Below are 15998 nucleotides of genomic sequence, written 5' to 3'. Positions count from 1 at the left end.
ATCCGTTGGTACAAACTGACAATAATTTATGCAGCACCAGGACATTGTCAATCAAAACAGTAACTTAAGATGCCCCATCAATATATTGCTGTGCAATATTAGGGCAATGGATTTGCCACCTGGGGTGAATTCCTGGCCCTGGCCTAAGCTCTGTCCTCTGGATCTGGTGGGAATTACTGGTGCTAAACTGTAAGTCTAAGTAGGGGGTTGTCTTATAAAAAAAACTGAGGTGACTGCAAGCCAGTGTTATCCAGTTAGTAAGTTTACCTTATACTCTATTTTGAACACAGCTTCATGTCAGGGCTTGGGCAGATTAACATTATGTTGCTTTGTAGAAGAAAGGAGATTTACCACTTTTGAACATGTGTCAGGTGTAACCGTTTTGTGTCTACTCTTATCTCACAGTCCCTGAAGCTAAACTATTGCAACTCATCTGATTAAATGAACTTGGGTTTATGAAAGCTTGTGCTCTCCCCATCTATATCTTATTTAAATTATCCTGTCTAACTCAGGGTCTTATCACACACTCACTTGCAACAGTAACACATCATTGGCATGCTGCGTGATGTATTAGAGTTAGTATAGTTAGGACAGGGGTTCCCAAACTGTGGTACACATACCTCTCTAGGTACACAAGACATCCCTGCGGGGTACACAGGAAAAACTGTGCACTGATGGATTTAATTTTCATTATTATGATACTTGGCATTTAAGGGGTTAAAATATAAAACATACGCTGGTAGGGGTAGACAGGCAGCTGGTAGATCTGGAAGAAGGTACACAATAAGAAAATTTGGGAACCTCTGGGTTAGGAGACAACCCTTGCCTAAAAGGGAACAACTGCAAGGCCAGGACAGCACCCAACACATGCTAAACTGCTTGAACAGACATCTGCTTGCATTTTAACTGCACTTAGGAAACATTAAGTTAAACATGTGAAATCGCCCTCAAACCTGCTTCATTCAGGAGTTAGCTAGCTGTTTTGGTTCAACTTTCACTTACTGTAGCAAAGGTGTAGACAGATAAAACATTAAGTGGATTCTGCTAACCTGCAATTATCCCTTTGTTGTTGAAAGTAGTACAATTGTTTCATTAGAGTGCTGTGCTAGCTGTTGGGGTTGGGTCAGGGTGTCACTTAAGGAAAGCAGGTTGTGGGGGAAGCCCCACTGAAACCAGTGGAAGTTATACCACTTGATTTCATCCCGAATTCTTTTCCCAGTTCTTCTAGAAGAGGCCTTGTACAATCACTCTGTTTCCCCTTCTGTGAAATGAATTGAAGAGCTGATATTTGCCTCCTTTCCAGGGACCAGAGGAAGGAGTACAAGGCTTTCCTGAGTAATAAATGGCTTACAATATGCAGAAGTAGTAACACTGTCAGTCAAAGATGGGAGAGTCAAAATCTCCCAGCTCCCACTCCAATGCACTTTGCCCTGGGCTCCATGGTATTTTATGGGCGTGAAGCATTTTGCCACCTGGGTCAATTCTGGCCCAGTCTGCTTCAGGAAACCCACTGCAGATGGAACGATTGAAACGTTTTAGCAACAAGCTTCAGGGAAACTCAGTTGCAGGGGTGTCACACATTCAGCATACAGGGCTTGTTGCCACAGCTGCTGGAGCCATGGTGTTGGCATGGGCCAGCACCCAGGAGGTTAACATTGCCACAACCACCCATCTTGCCCATTGCAAAATTTCTCATTTTCAGTTGCTGTGAGTGACTAAAATTGACAGCAGCTGGCAATGGGAAAAGGAGGGCAAACAGTGGCAGCACTGACCTCTTAGGGGCTGACCACACACCCCAGACCCAAGAGAAGGTTTGTAGGATGAATGACTCACCCTCTGGCTATGCCCCCCTCCCTGGCTACTGGCAAGGGATATGGCTTGCTAGCTCATTTGAGACTGACATCCCTGCTCTATTTGCAGTTGTAGAAGTGGTAATATTTTGGAGCTTACAACCCGGCCAGATCTAGACAGATTCACATGGAGAGCGCAAAAGGCCGCTCCTTGCCCCAGTTCCCCACCCTCCTTGACAACCATCCTGTCCCCGCTCCAAAGCATGACGTGCAGAACTCTTCAAAGAAATGGCTGTAAAAGTGTGCTGATGTGGTTTCAAACCACTTATTTTCTCCTGCTTCATTCTCAGAAATAGCTGACCTGTTTTCACTGAAACGTAAAATAAAAATATCAGTCTGAGACAGAAGCCAGCACAGAAAGAAAAAACAACCAACCAAAGAAACCAAGTGTGATAGGCGACTAAAACCAGGGGTCTATACAAAGTAAGTGATAGGCAGCCTCAGTAAAACAGCAAGGTCTTCCCAGGAACTCAAGTCTCAGCCACAGAATCCAAGCAATGCTGCCTGAAACCAGGGAAAGAGGAGGGCACAAAATGCTGCATCATATTCAATGTGCAGGTCTAATTTCTCCACAAAGTGCTTAGATAGCATGGTGAGGTGACAGCCACTACAGAAAATCCAATGCTAGAATGCCATGAAGTACCTTCCTCATACCCAAGCCAAGCCACAACTGGGAAATGACCAGAGGATGAATGGGTGGAGCCCTTTGCCAGTAAGATGATGACATATTCAACAGGTTACACAGGCATGATTATCCATGCATGGAAAAACAACCCCCACACCCAGCAGGCTTTGCCTTTTTGCTGGAAGCTGTAATCTGTGCCATGGAGTTTATTTGTGCAACACTACAGGAATCTAAGTGTACACAATAGGAATCTAAGTGTTCGGAGCAGCATACACACTACCACAGGAATCAAAGTGTGTGCATAGCACAGGAATCTGAGTGAGCAGTACAGTGTGCATCGCACCACAGGAATCAAAATGTACAGAGTAGCACACATCTCCACAGGAATGTTGTGCGTCTGGAGCAGCACACACAATGCCATGGGAATCTGAATGTGCAGAGTAAGCCAAACATTATCATAGGAGTGTGTATATACCAATATGCACAACAGCACAGGAATGTGACTAGTCTGTGTACCAGGTTGTGACTGCTTCCAGGTTGAGAGCTAGCTTAAAATGGATGGAAGGCTATCCATTTCACCAGCCAGCATATTCTGGCTGCTGTGTGCTGGCCTGCACAGGGCTGCTGGAAAGCAATGAAGGAATCAGTCAACTAGGCTTGTTATGTCATGCCTGGAAAAATATGAAAAAGAAATCTAGTACATCTTGAAAGCTGGATTTCACTTAACCCAGGGCGTAAATCCTGAAATGCACCAATCCAAACAGCAGAGTTAGCACTGTCAGGAAAGATGGGGGCTTAGCAATGCAACCAGATTCTAGGGTTTGTAAGGAAATCAGTACTTGCCTGCATAGTCTCTATTTCTTTAGGATCTCAGCCCTGGGCACTGGTATCAACCAGAACACCTTTAGCCCCCTGAAGCAGCTTCCCCCCCGGACTACTCTAACTAGGTGCTTGATGTAGTGTCTGCAACTTGCTCTCCTGCTTGAAGTTTTCAGAACAGGGGAGTTGGACCCAAAAGACCTGATTTGGGCCATGGCTCAGTAAGGAACTTAAGCACACAGCAGCAGGTTCCATAGAGTCAGCTGGGGCACAGTCTGGTCATTAATCACACAAGTAGACTTGAATGCCTACTGTTCAGCACATGCCTAAGAACCTTGCTGAACTGCAGCCAGGGGCAGACGTTCTTCCCCCGATTCCCCCTGGATTTTGACTACTACAATTCCAACCCTCCTGACCCTGGGGAATGGTGCAAGTGGAAGTGAAGAGAGGTGTTCCTACCATTTTCGACAGGTGTCCAGCAAGATGAGATTGAGAGCTGTCTGTCTCTGCTGCATCTTATGTAGTATTCTCTGCACGCTTATACAGTTCTCAGGGGCATAGGGCTGTGGAGCATCAATAGGAACCATGTAGTTTCTCCCCGAATGTTCGTATCCATGCCCGGCATAGTAGAATACGGCTGTAAACCACAAACCGGGGAGAGTTACTGGAAAGAGTGTCACCATTTGGCCAGAACACTCTGATGGCAAGCCTACCTTCCCCCAGTCATGCAGGTGAGAAGCACCATTACATATCTCCCTCTTCACAGAGGAAGGGCTCTGTTCCTCCTGTAGGCAGAGGGACCTTACCATACAGATCACCACCTGAGACAAGCCTGTCATAACAGGAAGCTGTATCTGTCCTTTTTACTGCCTCTCATCATGGCCAATTACACCTGGAAGCAGTCACACCCAAACACTTTTATTCCTCAGTTTAGCAGAACTTCTGGAGTGTTAGGCTAGGACTTGAATAGCTGCTCCTGAATATAAGGCACGTCCCTATCCTGTCTTCCAGCCCTGCATGGATAATAATTGCTTTAAAATCCATGTTCAGTTATGTGGCTACCCTCAGAAGAGGATTTGGGCTCTGGATCCCAAGTGAGCGGAGGTACCTCAGCTCCAGAGGAAGAGTGGGATTTCAGACACACTTCGGTCCTCAGCCAGTCCTTCTGGGCAGCTCTAGATGGTCCTTCACTCAATGTTTGGATTATGGTATACTGCTTTTCCTAAATGCCACATTCTTCCCATTGACTGCCCAGGGAGCCGAGATGCCCAAACCTGCGTCTTTGCAGATGCCAGATGCTCAGTTCTTAGGCATTCTAACACCTAAAGTTGGATCCACCTCAGAAGTTCATCTGGATCCCATCCTAACACCACAACTTGATGTTCATGTACCATGGTTCTCTTTAGGCAATCATAGCCCGGGCTAGCAGGATTGCCTGTGGTCAAGGTTATCCAACTCTTCAAATTCTAGAGCCCTGTTTTCACTTATAATTAGCTAGCCTTTACTTGTGCAGACTGAAACTTGTCAGGCTGAACTTTTTAAAAAAAATTAGATAAAATGTGAAATATGAGCCACTCACAGCCACTTGTGAGAATGAACCCAAGGAAAAATATGTTTGCCCACATTAAAAACACTCTTACAACCATGTTGCAGAGAAGCCCAGTTGCTCCCATGTTCTGGAGGAAAAACTTGAAATCTGACAGGAAGCAGCTTTTGAACAGGAGAGGTGTCTTTTGTTTGTCTAGTAAAAAAATTATTCAAATTTGTATGATTATAAGCATTTGAGAAAGCTCAACTCTCAGCAGCTCAGAAGAGGCACATTGAGAGTTTAGAAACTAAACTCTAAGATTCTGCTTATAATCAGGCACAGTCCATCACTCTCAGCTCCTACATGCCAACCAGATTGCAGATCCCAAGCCTACTGACAACCCACACAGGAGATCAGGATGGATGAAAATCTTGTTTTCAGTTTTTTAGGTTTTAAAAAACGTAAATTATATTTTAAAAACCCAATATTTTAAGAAGATTAAGACTGCAAAACCAAACACCCAGAATGTTTTCAGCTTTTCAGTTTGCATTACATTATTAGACTCACATTAAAGAATACAAACAATTATGGATGCAAGAACTATAATTAAAACTACACTAAAATGTTAAGCCAAGCACTTGAAGTTAGGAAATGCCAGAATTATAACAGCCTGTACAACTGTAATTTGGCTCCCTTGTGCATTATGATACCATCTGCAAACACACTGGGATATCTATTTTTTCCACAGGCTTCCTGCCTCATTTGCCACTGCTGCCTCTTGGACTCCCACCTCATTTGTTGCTGATGTTGAAAGGTGTGGAGTGAGAGACAGGGTACTGCCAAGAGAGGTGGCTTTGCAGTAAACAGAGCTGAATGCCACCTCAGGGAATTGGATTATTTTCTTGCATGATACCAGGAAATCTCTTAAACCACAGTTTTCACAGGTGCCCATTAACTTTGCGTTCCTCATTTTCTGGGGTCTGCTTTGAAACACCTGGGGTCCGATTTGCAGAAGTGCTGAGTATTCACAAGTTGCAGATGAACTCAGTGGGAGCTATGCTTTGAGCAGATGAAGAGCTATAAAAATGCTAAGTACTCTGAAGAATCAGGCCCTAGGCATCTCAGATTAAGGCAGCCAAGTTCAGTCAGCACTTTTGGCCTTAATTTGTGTGACTTAGTTCTCTGTGCATAAAATGTAGATCATCGTAACCCCTCACATCATAGGAATGTTATGACGATGAGCATACCATAAAGTAGCCTTCAGGGAAACTAATCATTCTGGATCCAGTGCAAGGCTTGGAAGGGGGAGTAAATATCACATGGAGCCATACCCTGGATGAGATGGATAAAATTAATTGCTGCAAAACTACTCATTCCGTGGCCTGCTCATCTCATGCACTGAACGAAATAAGTCCTCTATCTAAAATAGCATACGATCCTGTCGACTACATCACAGTGCATGCAGCAGAGGACCAAAAGAAAGGGCACAGGCCATTTCAGTTCTTGCACTGCTTTACATCCATGTGGTTGGCTTTGCAAACTTACTATTCTTTTAACATGTTTTATTTTTCCCCTCACTGTGCAAGAGATAAATATAAATTACATTAAGCAAAAGCCACTGAAATTGCCAAGTAGAACACTCAAAGGACACACACTTATAGAGCCTGGACAACTTCAGTTCAGTCCCTTTGTGTAGATAGGGCCGCATCTAAAAAAAAAAAAAATGAGCCTCAAAGCTGTGATTTTAGGAACAAAAAGATATTTTTACTTTGTCTGAGTTGCAAGTCTAGCTATCTTCCAACATTATGTTTCTCAAAAAAAGCTGAACTTATGAGTACCAAAATATAAAAAGGGAAGTGACAAGCATCTGCCAGTAAGACAGGAAATGTCTGTCCCTGGCCACGGCTGAGGGAATGTATGACTGTTATTTTCCTATGATTTCACTTAAACACATTTTGTTCTCTTTGAATTTTTAAAATGATGCATGACTCAGGTCTTTTTTGGATGATTGAGACAGTGACTGAGGAGGCTCTTTGGCACAAGCCAGCCCACTTGGGTCCTATGTGGGGAAACCTAAGAAGGGAAGTATTCAACTCTAACCACCCAAGACACCCAGAGAATATGTCAAAGGTGACCAAGCAGCCTGATCATCAGCTTGGTACACCAAACCAAAGGAAGAAGCCTCTTCCATGTTGTCATCTTCTGACTATGCAGTTCTGCCAGGCATGACAAAGAGGTCTGTGCTTCCTCAGCCCTTCTGGGCCCCGCTGGCAGTAAACAGGTAGTGCTCCAGCAAAATGCAGTGCCTTAGATCAGTGGTCTCCAAAGTGGGGTGCATGCACCCCCTAGAACTTGTATTTTTATTTATTTTTTTTATCTAAAAAAATAAGAAAGAAATTAAGCTTTACTAATATTTAATATACAGATTGACACTGGCACCCTCACTCAGTCCATATGTTGGACAGTCACGTGTCACGTACGGTACGCAAGGTATCCCGAGTGAAGAAGCATTCGTTCGCTTTCAGCGTATTGTGATGTATTGCAGTTTACGTGTGCCTGGTTAAGTGGATTTACAGATTATATTATCTAGTTTTAACTAAACTAACCCTCAAAGTGGACAAGTGGCTTAAAAAGATTCCTGCAAAGAAACCACAGATTGAAGATCATACCAATAATGCGAGCACAAGTGAACAACAAGAAAATGGCAGAGCTGACACTTCTCCTACTCCTAGTACAAGCTCTTCATCAGCCACATTACGAGGTTAAAAACAATGACGATTTAATTTCTATTGTTTGTGTATGTTCTATAATGTACATAATATATTAGCACAGTAGTACATCTATATAATTTATAAATAAATAAATATATATTGGGGGTGCGTGCTCAAAAATTTTTTACTGATAGGGGTGCGTGATCAAAAAGGTTTGGAGATCACTGCCTTGGATTGAGGGAGCAAGCAAGCTACCTCTCGCTGGTCCACAGGTCAACTGGCATCATAAAACCACAAGCTATTATTTTTAAGTGTGCGCCAACTTCTAAAAGCTGAAGGAAAGCACAGAAGTCACGCCAACCATCCTGCATAACTATCGACCTAACTTTTTGGGTCATGTTTTGTTCTCCAGTGTTTGTTAGCAGAATACTTCTACCTCAGCGTTCTTGCACTTGCTAACTCCAGCAGATGGCTGGTAGTGAGCATATGCCCATAAATGTACATTTGTGTCCATGTGTGTGTATGTGGGCACAAACATGAGTGCAGGTGTACTTGTGGTTAGATTTTTATGAATTCTATCTGAGAACAGCACTTGTAGAACAATTCCTCAAATACCTAAAATAACTCAAGGTTAAGCAACCCTGCTGTCAAAAAGGCTCCACACACCAATATTTCATGTCATAGGAGTATAAAATTAATCCTGAGGAATCAGTTTTTTCACCTAAATGTATCAACTGAATATTAAATGTAATGAGGTCTGTCATCCTGAATGATGTAGGAATATTTCAGATAAAGTTATGTTGGGGAAGGGAGTCTGGCTATCAGCCTGCCCAAACACAGGAAGGTAGATATCTGAAGTAGCATCACAGCAGTAATCCCAACATCAGCTTTGATTTGGGAGTGATCAACTGGAACTTCAGGCTATTGTCTCACATTGAGGCTGATCATTCCTTTTACATTTGGGGTAGGGAGCCAAAAAGACCGCAGCCTTCCCAAATTATTCCACAAAACTAAGAAGGATTCACCAGTTTATTTGGCCTTGTTTAATCAATCTGATAACTGGAATAACTTGATTGTTTGGTATTAACCTTTGTTCATATTTTATGCTTTTGCTTAATGATTCAGTTTAATTAATGAAACATACAAGTTACGCAGTTCACTTGTTTCCTCCCCAGACATCAGGATTCCACTCAAGGAATCTCCCAGGTAAGAGGGTGGTCATGGAAGTACTGGCAGCCAGGGAGTTCCCACTGGTTCCAGTGGTGCCTGAACTGGAGCACTGTTGACTTTTCAAGGAAGTGGACTCTAGCATGGATTTTTTTTCTGATGGTAAATGCGGGCTCTTTTTGATGGTGTGGGACCATAGAGGCAAGCAGTTCAACCTAGAGACTGACCAGTTTCAGATAACTCTGAGCATTCCAGGATCCTTATGATGAAATCTTTAATTACACAATTGCTGTGACAGAACTAGAGTCTTTTTGTAATAAGTGAGGAATATTGCATAATGACCTGGTTAGTGAAATGTACATTACATGAATATACTGGTATAGAATCAAAGAATCACAGAAAGTAAGGGTTGGAAGGGACCTCAGGAGGGCATCTAGTCCAACCTGCTGCTCAAAGCAGGACCACCCCCAGCTAGATCATTCCAGCCACGTGGAATGCTGCTTAGTTTATTGGGCTGCAAGGCAAAACAAGCAGCACACAAGATAATCTACTCCTGCCAGAAGAAACACATGATGCTTGTGATAAGGATCTGAGGCCAAACTGTTAGTTTTGGGAATTTAAAATCCTCCTCAAATACTTTTGTTCAGAAGGGACAAAACCCAGGAACAGAAAAGAACTCTGACAGTGTATAAAAAGGTCTCTCTCAAAAGAAAAGGGAGTTTTCCAAAAAAACCCAGCAACGTCTACATTACCAAGCTAACAGAAGAAGTCAGGCCTGGCTAGAGTACGCTGCAAGGATGGCATGGCTTTAGATAAGACAGACATGTATGTAGATGGTGTGATTTCTTAAAAAACACTTTTCACCCAAATCTCTCTTTCTACTATTCAAAAGAGACAATCCTTTGATTTAAGAAGGCTATCTGGTCAATGTACACCAGTGCTAATGGACTTCTGAAGGAAAGGTCACAGGTGAGTATGTGGGACCAGCTCAGTAAATGTGGCCAATTCCCAAGGTGCTGTATAGCCCAGGATTCAGTCAAAAGTAGGATATTAATGTGAGTCCACACCAGGAGAGGTAAAGCCATGAGTCCTGAAGACTGTGGGAGTCCACTCAGAAACCAGAAAGGGGAGAAAGGTATAGCCATCCTGTCATCACACTTGCATACTCTCTATTCTACATCATCCCATGCTCAGTCAATGTGAGGACGGATAAGTGACAGAATGAGCAACTGCTCAACATCTCATTTTAGCCTCAACATTTAATGTACAGTCCCGCATTATTCAATGCGCCACATCCAAACCTTGTATTGAATGTGGAATGAGTAATGTGCCTTGTGGGTGTTCCAGTGATGCTGATCACCACAGTGGCAGGGACTCTCACAAGTGAAAGGATTTGTCTTCCCAGGTTCCACCATTATCAGCCCCATTTCACAGATGCAAAATTGAGGAAAACAGCACAAGGCCAAAAAGCATCTACTAAATGAGCATGCCCAACTAAAGACTCCCAGGATTTTTCAGAACCCTTAGCATTTTTATAGCAATTTGTACATTCCCAGTACAGCTCCAAATGACTTCAGCTACAGTTGCAAGCGCGTCATTTCTACAAACCAGGCTGCTTGCGTATCAAGATGGGGTTCCAGAAAAAGAGGAACAGACAATTGGTGGCCAGCTGCGACAAACTGTGGTTTAAATGGAGTTCCAAGACTGATACAGGAACTTTGTGGCAGAGCCAGGGATAGAGTACAGTTATTCTCAGTAACCAGTAACTGCTTGAACTGTGAACTATAGTTCTCTTCCTGAAAGTACCAACCCCTTTCAGTATATGAATATATAGGGGTAGATTCAGTGGTGGGGGTGTTGCACCCCACTTTTGATTCCCACTCCACCCAAATTTTAAAACCAACTGCCTGGGAGTAGCAGTGGCATTTACACTTAGGCAGTGCTGAGTGAGTCAATTGATTTTATTATAAATCTGATTCCTGGTAAATCGCTCTCTTCTCTATGGGTGTTAACAACCCACTCTCCTTTTAACAGAGGAATAGGATGAGACAGACAAGACAAACCAGTTACATCAGTTAAGTTGATGCGTTCCCAAGAGTAAATCCCCTCCTTTTAAGCAATATATGGTTACTGTCCACTGCTTTTGATGTTCAGAGGTAGTTACCTGCATTAGTCAGGAAGTCAGGCAGAAGGCAGGGCAGGATGGCACCTTAGACACTAACTGATCCATTCACAGCATCCGACAAAAATAGGTTGTTGCCTTTGAAAGCTCATGCTTCTCTGAACCAGTTAGTATGCAAGACGCCACTCTGCCCTACCTTTTGCTGTGCTTCTGACATTGAAAAAGTATTTGCACAGTGCCAGATGAAATTTAAGGATTTTTAAGACTATAATGAGCTGAGCAAAATAGACAAGAAATAACAATTTTTATCCGCTCATAACTCAGGCAAATCTGACTGAGTTTTCATAGGGCTAGTAAAAGACCCCTATTGAGCCCCAGGATTACTTTCCCACAATATTCAAAAATCCTGAGCAGAAAGGGGTCTGAGCTCTTTCAAAAGACAGCTGGAATTTATTTGTTTATTTATTTAAAGTAAAAGTGTTAAGAAACCTTTTCATAGATATCCCTGACTCTCCGCTAATCCCAACCATTGCTAACTGTCATGCTGTCTGAAGGGCTGGGCGACTCTTTTTGCCACTACAGAAAGGAAAGCTCCCTTTATGGAGGTTCTCAGGTTGCAACTTACCATAGACCCCTTCTCCTAGGAGTTGCAGGAACTGATTGACTGCTATCATCATCTCCACCTTGTTCAGGTCCAGAAGGGAAACCACCCGGAAGCCCAGTTTCTTTAGAAGAAGGCTCAGTTCAAACACGTCTGTGATGGGAGCCATCAGGTTAGGATGATTCTGGTAATGGTTGTTGCCCACCAAAAGTGCCACCTTGTCAGTTGCTGCAGAAATATCAAATGACAACGAAAGCCATCAGTCGACACAAGAAGCGTCAGGACCTCAGTCAAGTAAGCACCAGAACTCCTGAGATCATTTTGATTACTCAAGATGATACTGCATATAAACAGCAAAACTACTAGTGCATATGGTACCTCAGGCCTAGAGTGCCTGCCTTCTCCTTTATATACCATTAGGGTATGGTGCATTGAATCTGAATGTGTGTGTATACACACACATATAATCTGAATATAGTATATATACAAATCCGAGGTGTGTATATGCACATACATATATTCATACATGGGTTCCTGGATTTCTATATGTGCCATACATATCCGGGGGGGGGGTGTATACATATATAAATATAATATGAGTATATCATATTCAGATTATGTGTGTGTAATCCAAAAAATGTAAATATGCACACACTTATAGGTGCCTTATACATGTGATACAAGTTGCAATTTTACTCGTGTAAGATTTAGGCGTCATTATAGTAGGGTGTGTGATCAATATGATCAATATATTATACCATATATTTGGAAACATAGTTGTGCAAGTAACTTATTTTTAGGACGTCTGTTGATGCCAAAGGCTCCAGTGGGGATAACATAGTTAAGGCATGCCAACTCGGTACGCAAAGGAGCAATGCAGCATGCAAAGAAGGGATGCGGCCAGCATCACTGATGGCTGCTCTCGACTCCCCAGCCGGATGACCAAGTATTTATTTACAGACGGTCAAGTGGGGACATCCTTTGGCATGAGTATGGAAAAAGGATCAATTTCAACACCTCTGGAACCACCTCAACCATCTGCCCCTGCATCTCTGTTGAGCCTGTGCCAAAACCAAAAAAAAAAAAAAAAAAACAAACAAACCCCAAGATATTTTACTTCATGTTTTTCCACGTCTTCTACTTGTTCTAAATTAACTAAGAGGATGAAAATAAGTATCATTCCGAAACAGAGTCAAAGGATTTCATTTGGCAAGTGTTAAAATGAAATGCTTGGATTTTTCTTCCCTCTACCCCAAATTGTTTTTCAGAGGAAACTATTTGCTGATTTCAACCTGAATTCACACACAGTTTCAGGAGACCCCAAACCTGCATTTTCTTCTGCAAATATAATCTTGGTCTGAAACATTTCCCCCAGTTCTATGTGGAAACACTGCAATGCTGTAGACAATGGCATGTGATATCCTGCCATTGGCAAGTACTAGCACTGTAATGTCACCTGTGCTGTCCCTGTAGCAGTCATTTCATAGCTGCCTTCAGTCCTGGTGGAAGTGTTAGAGAAAATCTGATTTTCATTTTGTGGAAGTGCTGGTTCTCTTCAATGGGCATGTTTACAAATGCCAGATACCAAGGGACCCCTCAGCATAGGGCAGCAGGGGATGGATGGCTGTCATCAGCTTTCAGGCTAAGTGCCACTTTTTTCTGTGCTTCCCACTTTTGCATGTATCCTTCTCAATGGGCTGAAGAAAGGGTCCGGAAAAGGCAGAGGGAGGGAATTTGGGCCACATAATAGACTCTAGCTATTTCAGTATGGTGGGAGTACGGGTTAGGGTCCAGACTGGTTATGATCAAGGGACTCCTAGCATGCTGTGTACAAAGCTGAATATAAGCCATGTGCCAAGGGGCTACTGGAGCAAAGGAAAGGGGCTGCTGCCTATAGAAGTGCATCCAACAAAACACCTCACAAATTCACTGCACTTCCAACACCAATTTGTTTTCAGGGGGACAGGAACAGCACTCACCAAAGAATGTATCTGGCCAACGCGTACCTGCAATGAGACAAGGAAAAATCAACCCCAAGCCTTCACCTTGGATCCCACAGCCTTACCTCAATCACTTGTCTGGCACCAACAGTTCTGGCACCGAGACAAGATTGGATCCAACACCACTGGGCTCAGCTCTAACACTGAACAACTGAGTAGATAAGAAGTTCAAGCTCAGGATGGAAGTGCTGAGCTTTCTTCTTGTATGCCCAGTGGTTGGCTCCATGCCCACAGTTCAGCACAGTGCTGTGGTTACCATTGTAGTTACCATGCACATTTTAAAGCACATGACTCTCTATAGCACTCAATTACTCCACCACACAGGCAGGTAAAGGCAAGTCAGAAATAATATATAGTTCTACATAGGCTATGCATTTTGTGGGTCTGAGTGTGCTGTTTGCCCTCTACACCCCACCAAGATGGTAGCCTGATCTTTATCCACCAATACCAACATAACTCCACACTTATGGGGAGAAGAGAAAATTACCAACCCCTGCTTCAGGTGCAAAGCCCAGAGGGAGCTGTGTCCCTGCAGCTGAAAAACAGCAGCTTGTTTCTTCGGTGATGTATTTCATCAGCTAACACTGCATACCTTTAAAAATAGTGTATGAACACAAAGGATGGCACAGCTCACTCCTCTGATTTGAGTGCCCCAGAAAGGTCTCTAGCACAGCATCACCCATGCTCATGATTTTCCTGTAATATTTGGATTTTTTTCAAAAAGCCCAAGTTCCTAGAGTTGTGGAATTAGTTGGGAAACTTGATTTTCATTCAAACAAAAAATAAATTCCTAGCCTGCAAGGATAAGTGGGAAAGACTAAAAAGGGAACTCTTAAGAGTGTGAACAAGATAAAGTAAATAGCAACACTTCAAAAGTATTGCCTTTAAAATGATGTAATAAAACGCCATGATTTTTAAAGTCATTCTTTTGATTTCAGAGGGCCTGACTCATCCGTGAATGTAGTGGTGTAGACATATTCTAATACTCAGTGGAATTCCATCTGAACTAGTCTATTTGACAAGTCCTTTCTCTGTCAGCCTATATCTTGTGGTATTTGCTGTTAGATGCTTTAGGGACGCCTACATAGCCTCAACAGGTGTCTGTAGATGTGCAGGGATGCTGCTCCAACATGCTATAATTACAGTACATCAGAGCAGATTTGATTAATCGAGTCTGCCAGTGCATGCTAATTAGCATGCTCCAGCACCCTCTGAGTCTCATGTATCGACATCTCTGCATTTCAAAATGATGGTGGGGGCACTTTAGCTAAAGCTTGTCCAATGAACTTTAGTTAAAGCACCCCAGCACCATTTTGAAGCAATGGAGTGCTGATACACGAGATGTTGCAAATGCTTTAATTAGAGTGTCCCCACCCACTCTTACCCCTGGAGTATGTGTGTGTAAAGATGCCCAATGTTTTCAAGTATTTATTTCAATCACACCCTTTGTCTTTTGACTACTTCACCAGCTACTGGGTGAAGGAGGTGGTAAAGGGCTAGGTTCTTTGGGCACCTATATATGTGCAGTGCGGCTGCTCCAATGCACAATAACAATGCGTCGGAGCAAACTCAATTGATCAAGTCTGCTGGAGCATGGTAATTACTGCATTCCAGCAGACCCCAGCGTCACATGTATCAGCGTCCCCAGACTGAACCAGCTTTATTTAAAGTGCCCACCTTCCCCGTGTCTATTTTTCATCAAGCTTTAGTTAAAGTGTCCCTACCACCATTTTTCAGCATGAGGACGCTGATATACATGACGTTTCAGGCACTTTAATTCAAGCAGTTCTCAGATCCACTCTACTTAAGCCTTCCCCATCCCCTCTCAGAACATACCTATAAACAGCCTTTAGCTCTACCTCATAGGGACTGGAAATCCAGTTTAACAAGGCACCTGGGGATTCTCCTGGCATATGCTATTTAAGTATGGTAATTTCCTAAGATAGATGGCAGGGAAGACTGGCACCTTCTAAACCACCTAATTTCATAGACATTAGGGCTGGAAGGGACCTCATAAGATCATCGAGTCCAGCCCCCTGCCCCAGGAAGTCAGCTGGGGTCATAGGATCCTAGCAAGAAAAACATCCAGGTTTCTCTGGAAAGCATTTGAAGTAAGTGCTTGAACCACCTCCAGCGGCAGGCTGTTCCAGACCTTGGGGGCTTGGACAGTAAAGAAGCCTTGAGTCCAGCCTGAAACAGTCCTGCAGGAGTTTATAACTGTGTAACCTTGTCATCCCTTGGGGTGCTCTGGTGAACAAACATTCCCGCAGGTCCTGGTGAACACCCTTGATAAACTTATAGGTGGCCATCTGATCGCCCCTGAGCCTGTGCTTTTCCAGGCTGAAGAGTCCCATAGCTCTCAGCTTCATCATAAGGGCTGTTTTCCCTGAGCTCTGATCATACGTATGGCTCTCCTCTGGGCTCTCTCAAGCTTCTCCACATCCTTTTTGAATTGTAGAGCCCAAAACTGGGTGCAGTACTCCAGCTGCGGCCTCACCAAGGCCAAATACAAGGGGAGAAGGACATCCTGGGATTTGCTTGAGAAGCATCTATGGATACAAGCCAGCATTTTGCT

General features: G+C 43.3%; 1 protein-coding gene across 1 annotated transcript in view; it reads right to left on the bottom strand.

Annotated features, from left to right (window-relative positions):
* LOC109308800 (mucosa-associated lymphoid tissue lymphoma translocation protein 1-like) overlaps positions 1-15998 on the bottom strand; it is a 53847-nt gene that overhangs the window by 17543 nt on the left and 20306 nt on the right. Inside the window, exons 7-9 of the mRNA XM_019533205.1 lie at positions 13403-13429; positions 11448-11651; positions 3754-3931 (exon numbers count right to left, since the gene is read on the bottom strand). Coding sequence (XP_019388750.1) covers positions 3754-3931; positions 11448-11651; positions 13403-13429 — 409 coding nt within the window. The remainder of the gene's footprint in view (positions 1-3753; positions 3932-11447; positions 11652-13402; positions 13430-15998) is intronic.

The sequence above is a fragment of the Crocodylus porosus genome, unplaced genomic scaffold (assembly GCF_001723895.1).
Source record: "Crocodylus porosus isolate Cpor-Errol unplaced genomic scaffold, CroPor_comp1, whole genome shotgun sequence".
In the NCBI taxonomy this organism is placed as follows: domain Eukaryota; kingdom Metazoa; phylum Chordata; order Crocodylia; family Crocodylidae; genus Crocodylus; species Crocodylus porosus.
Note: the sequence above shows the minus strand (reverse complement) of the source record. Positions and strands in the feature narration are given on the sequence as shown.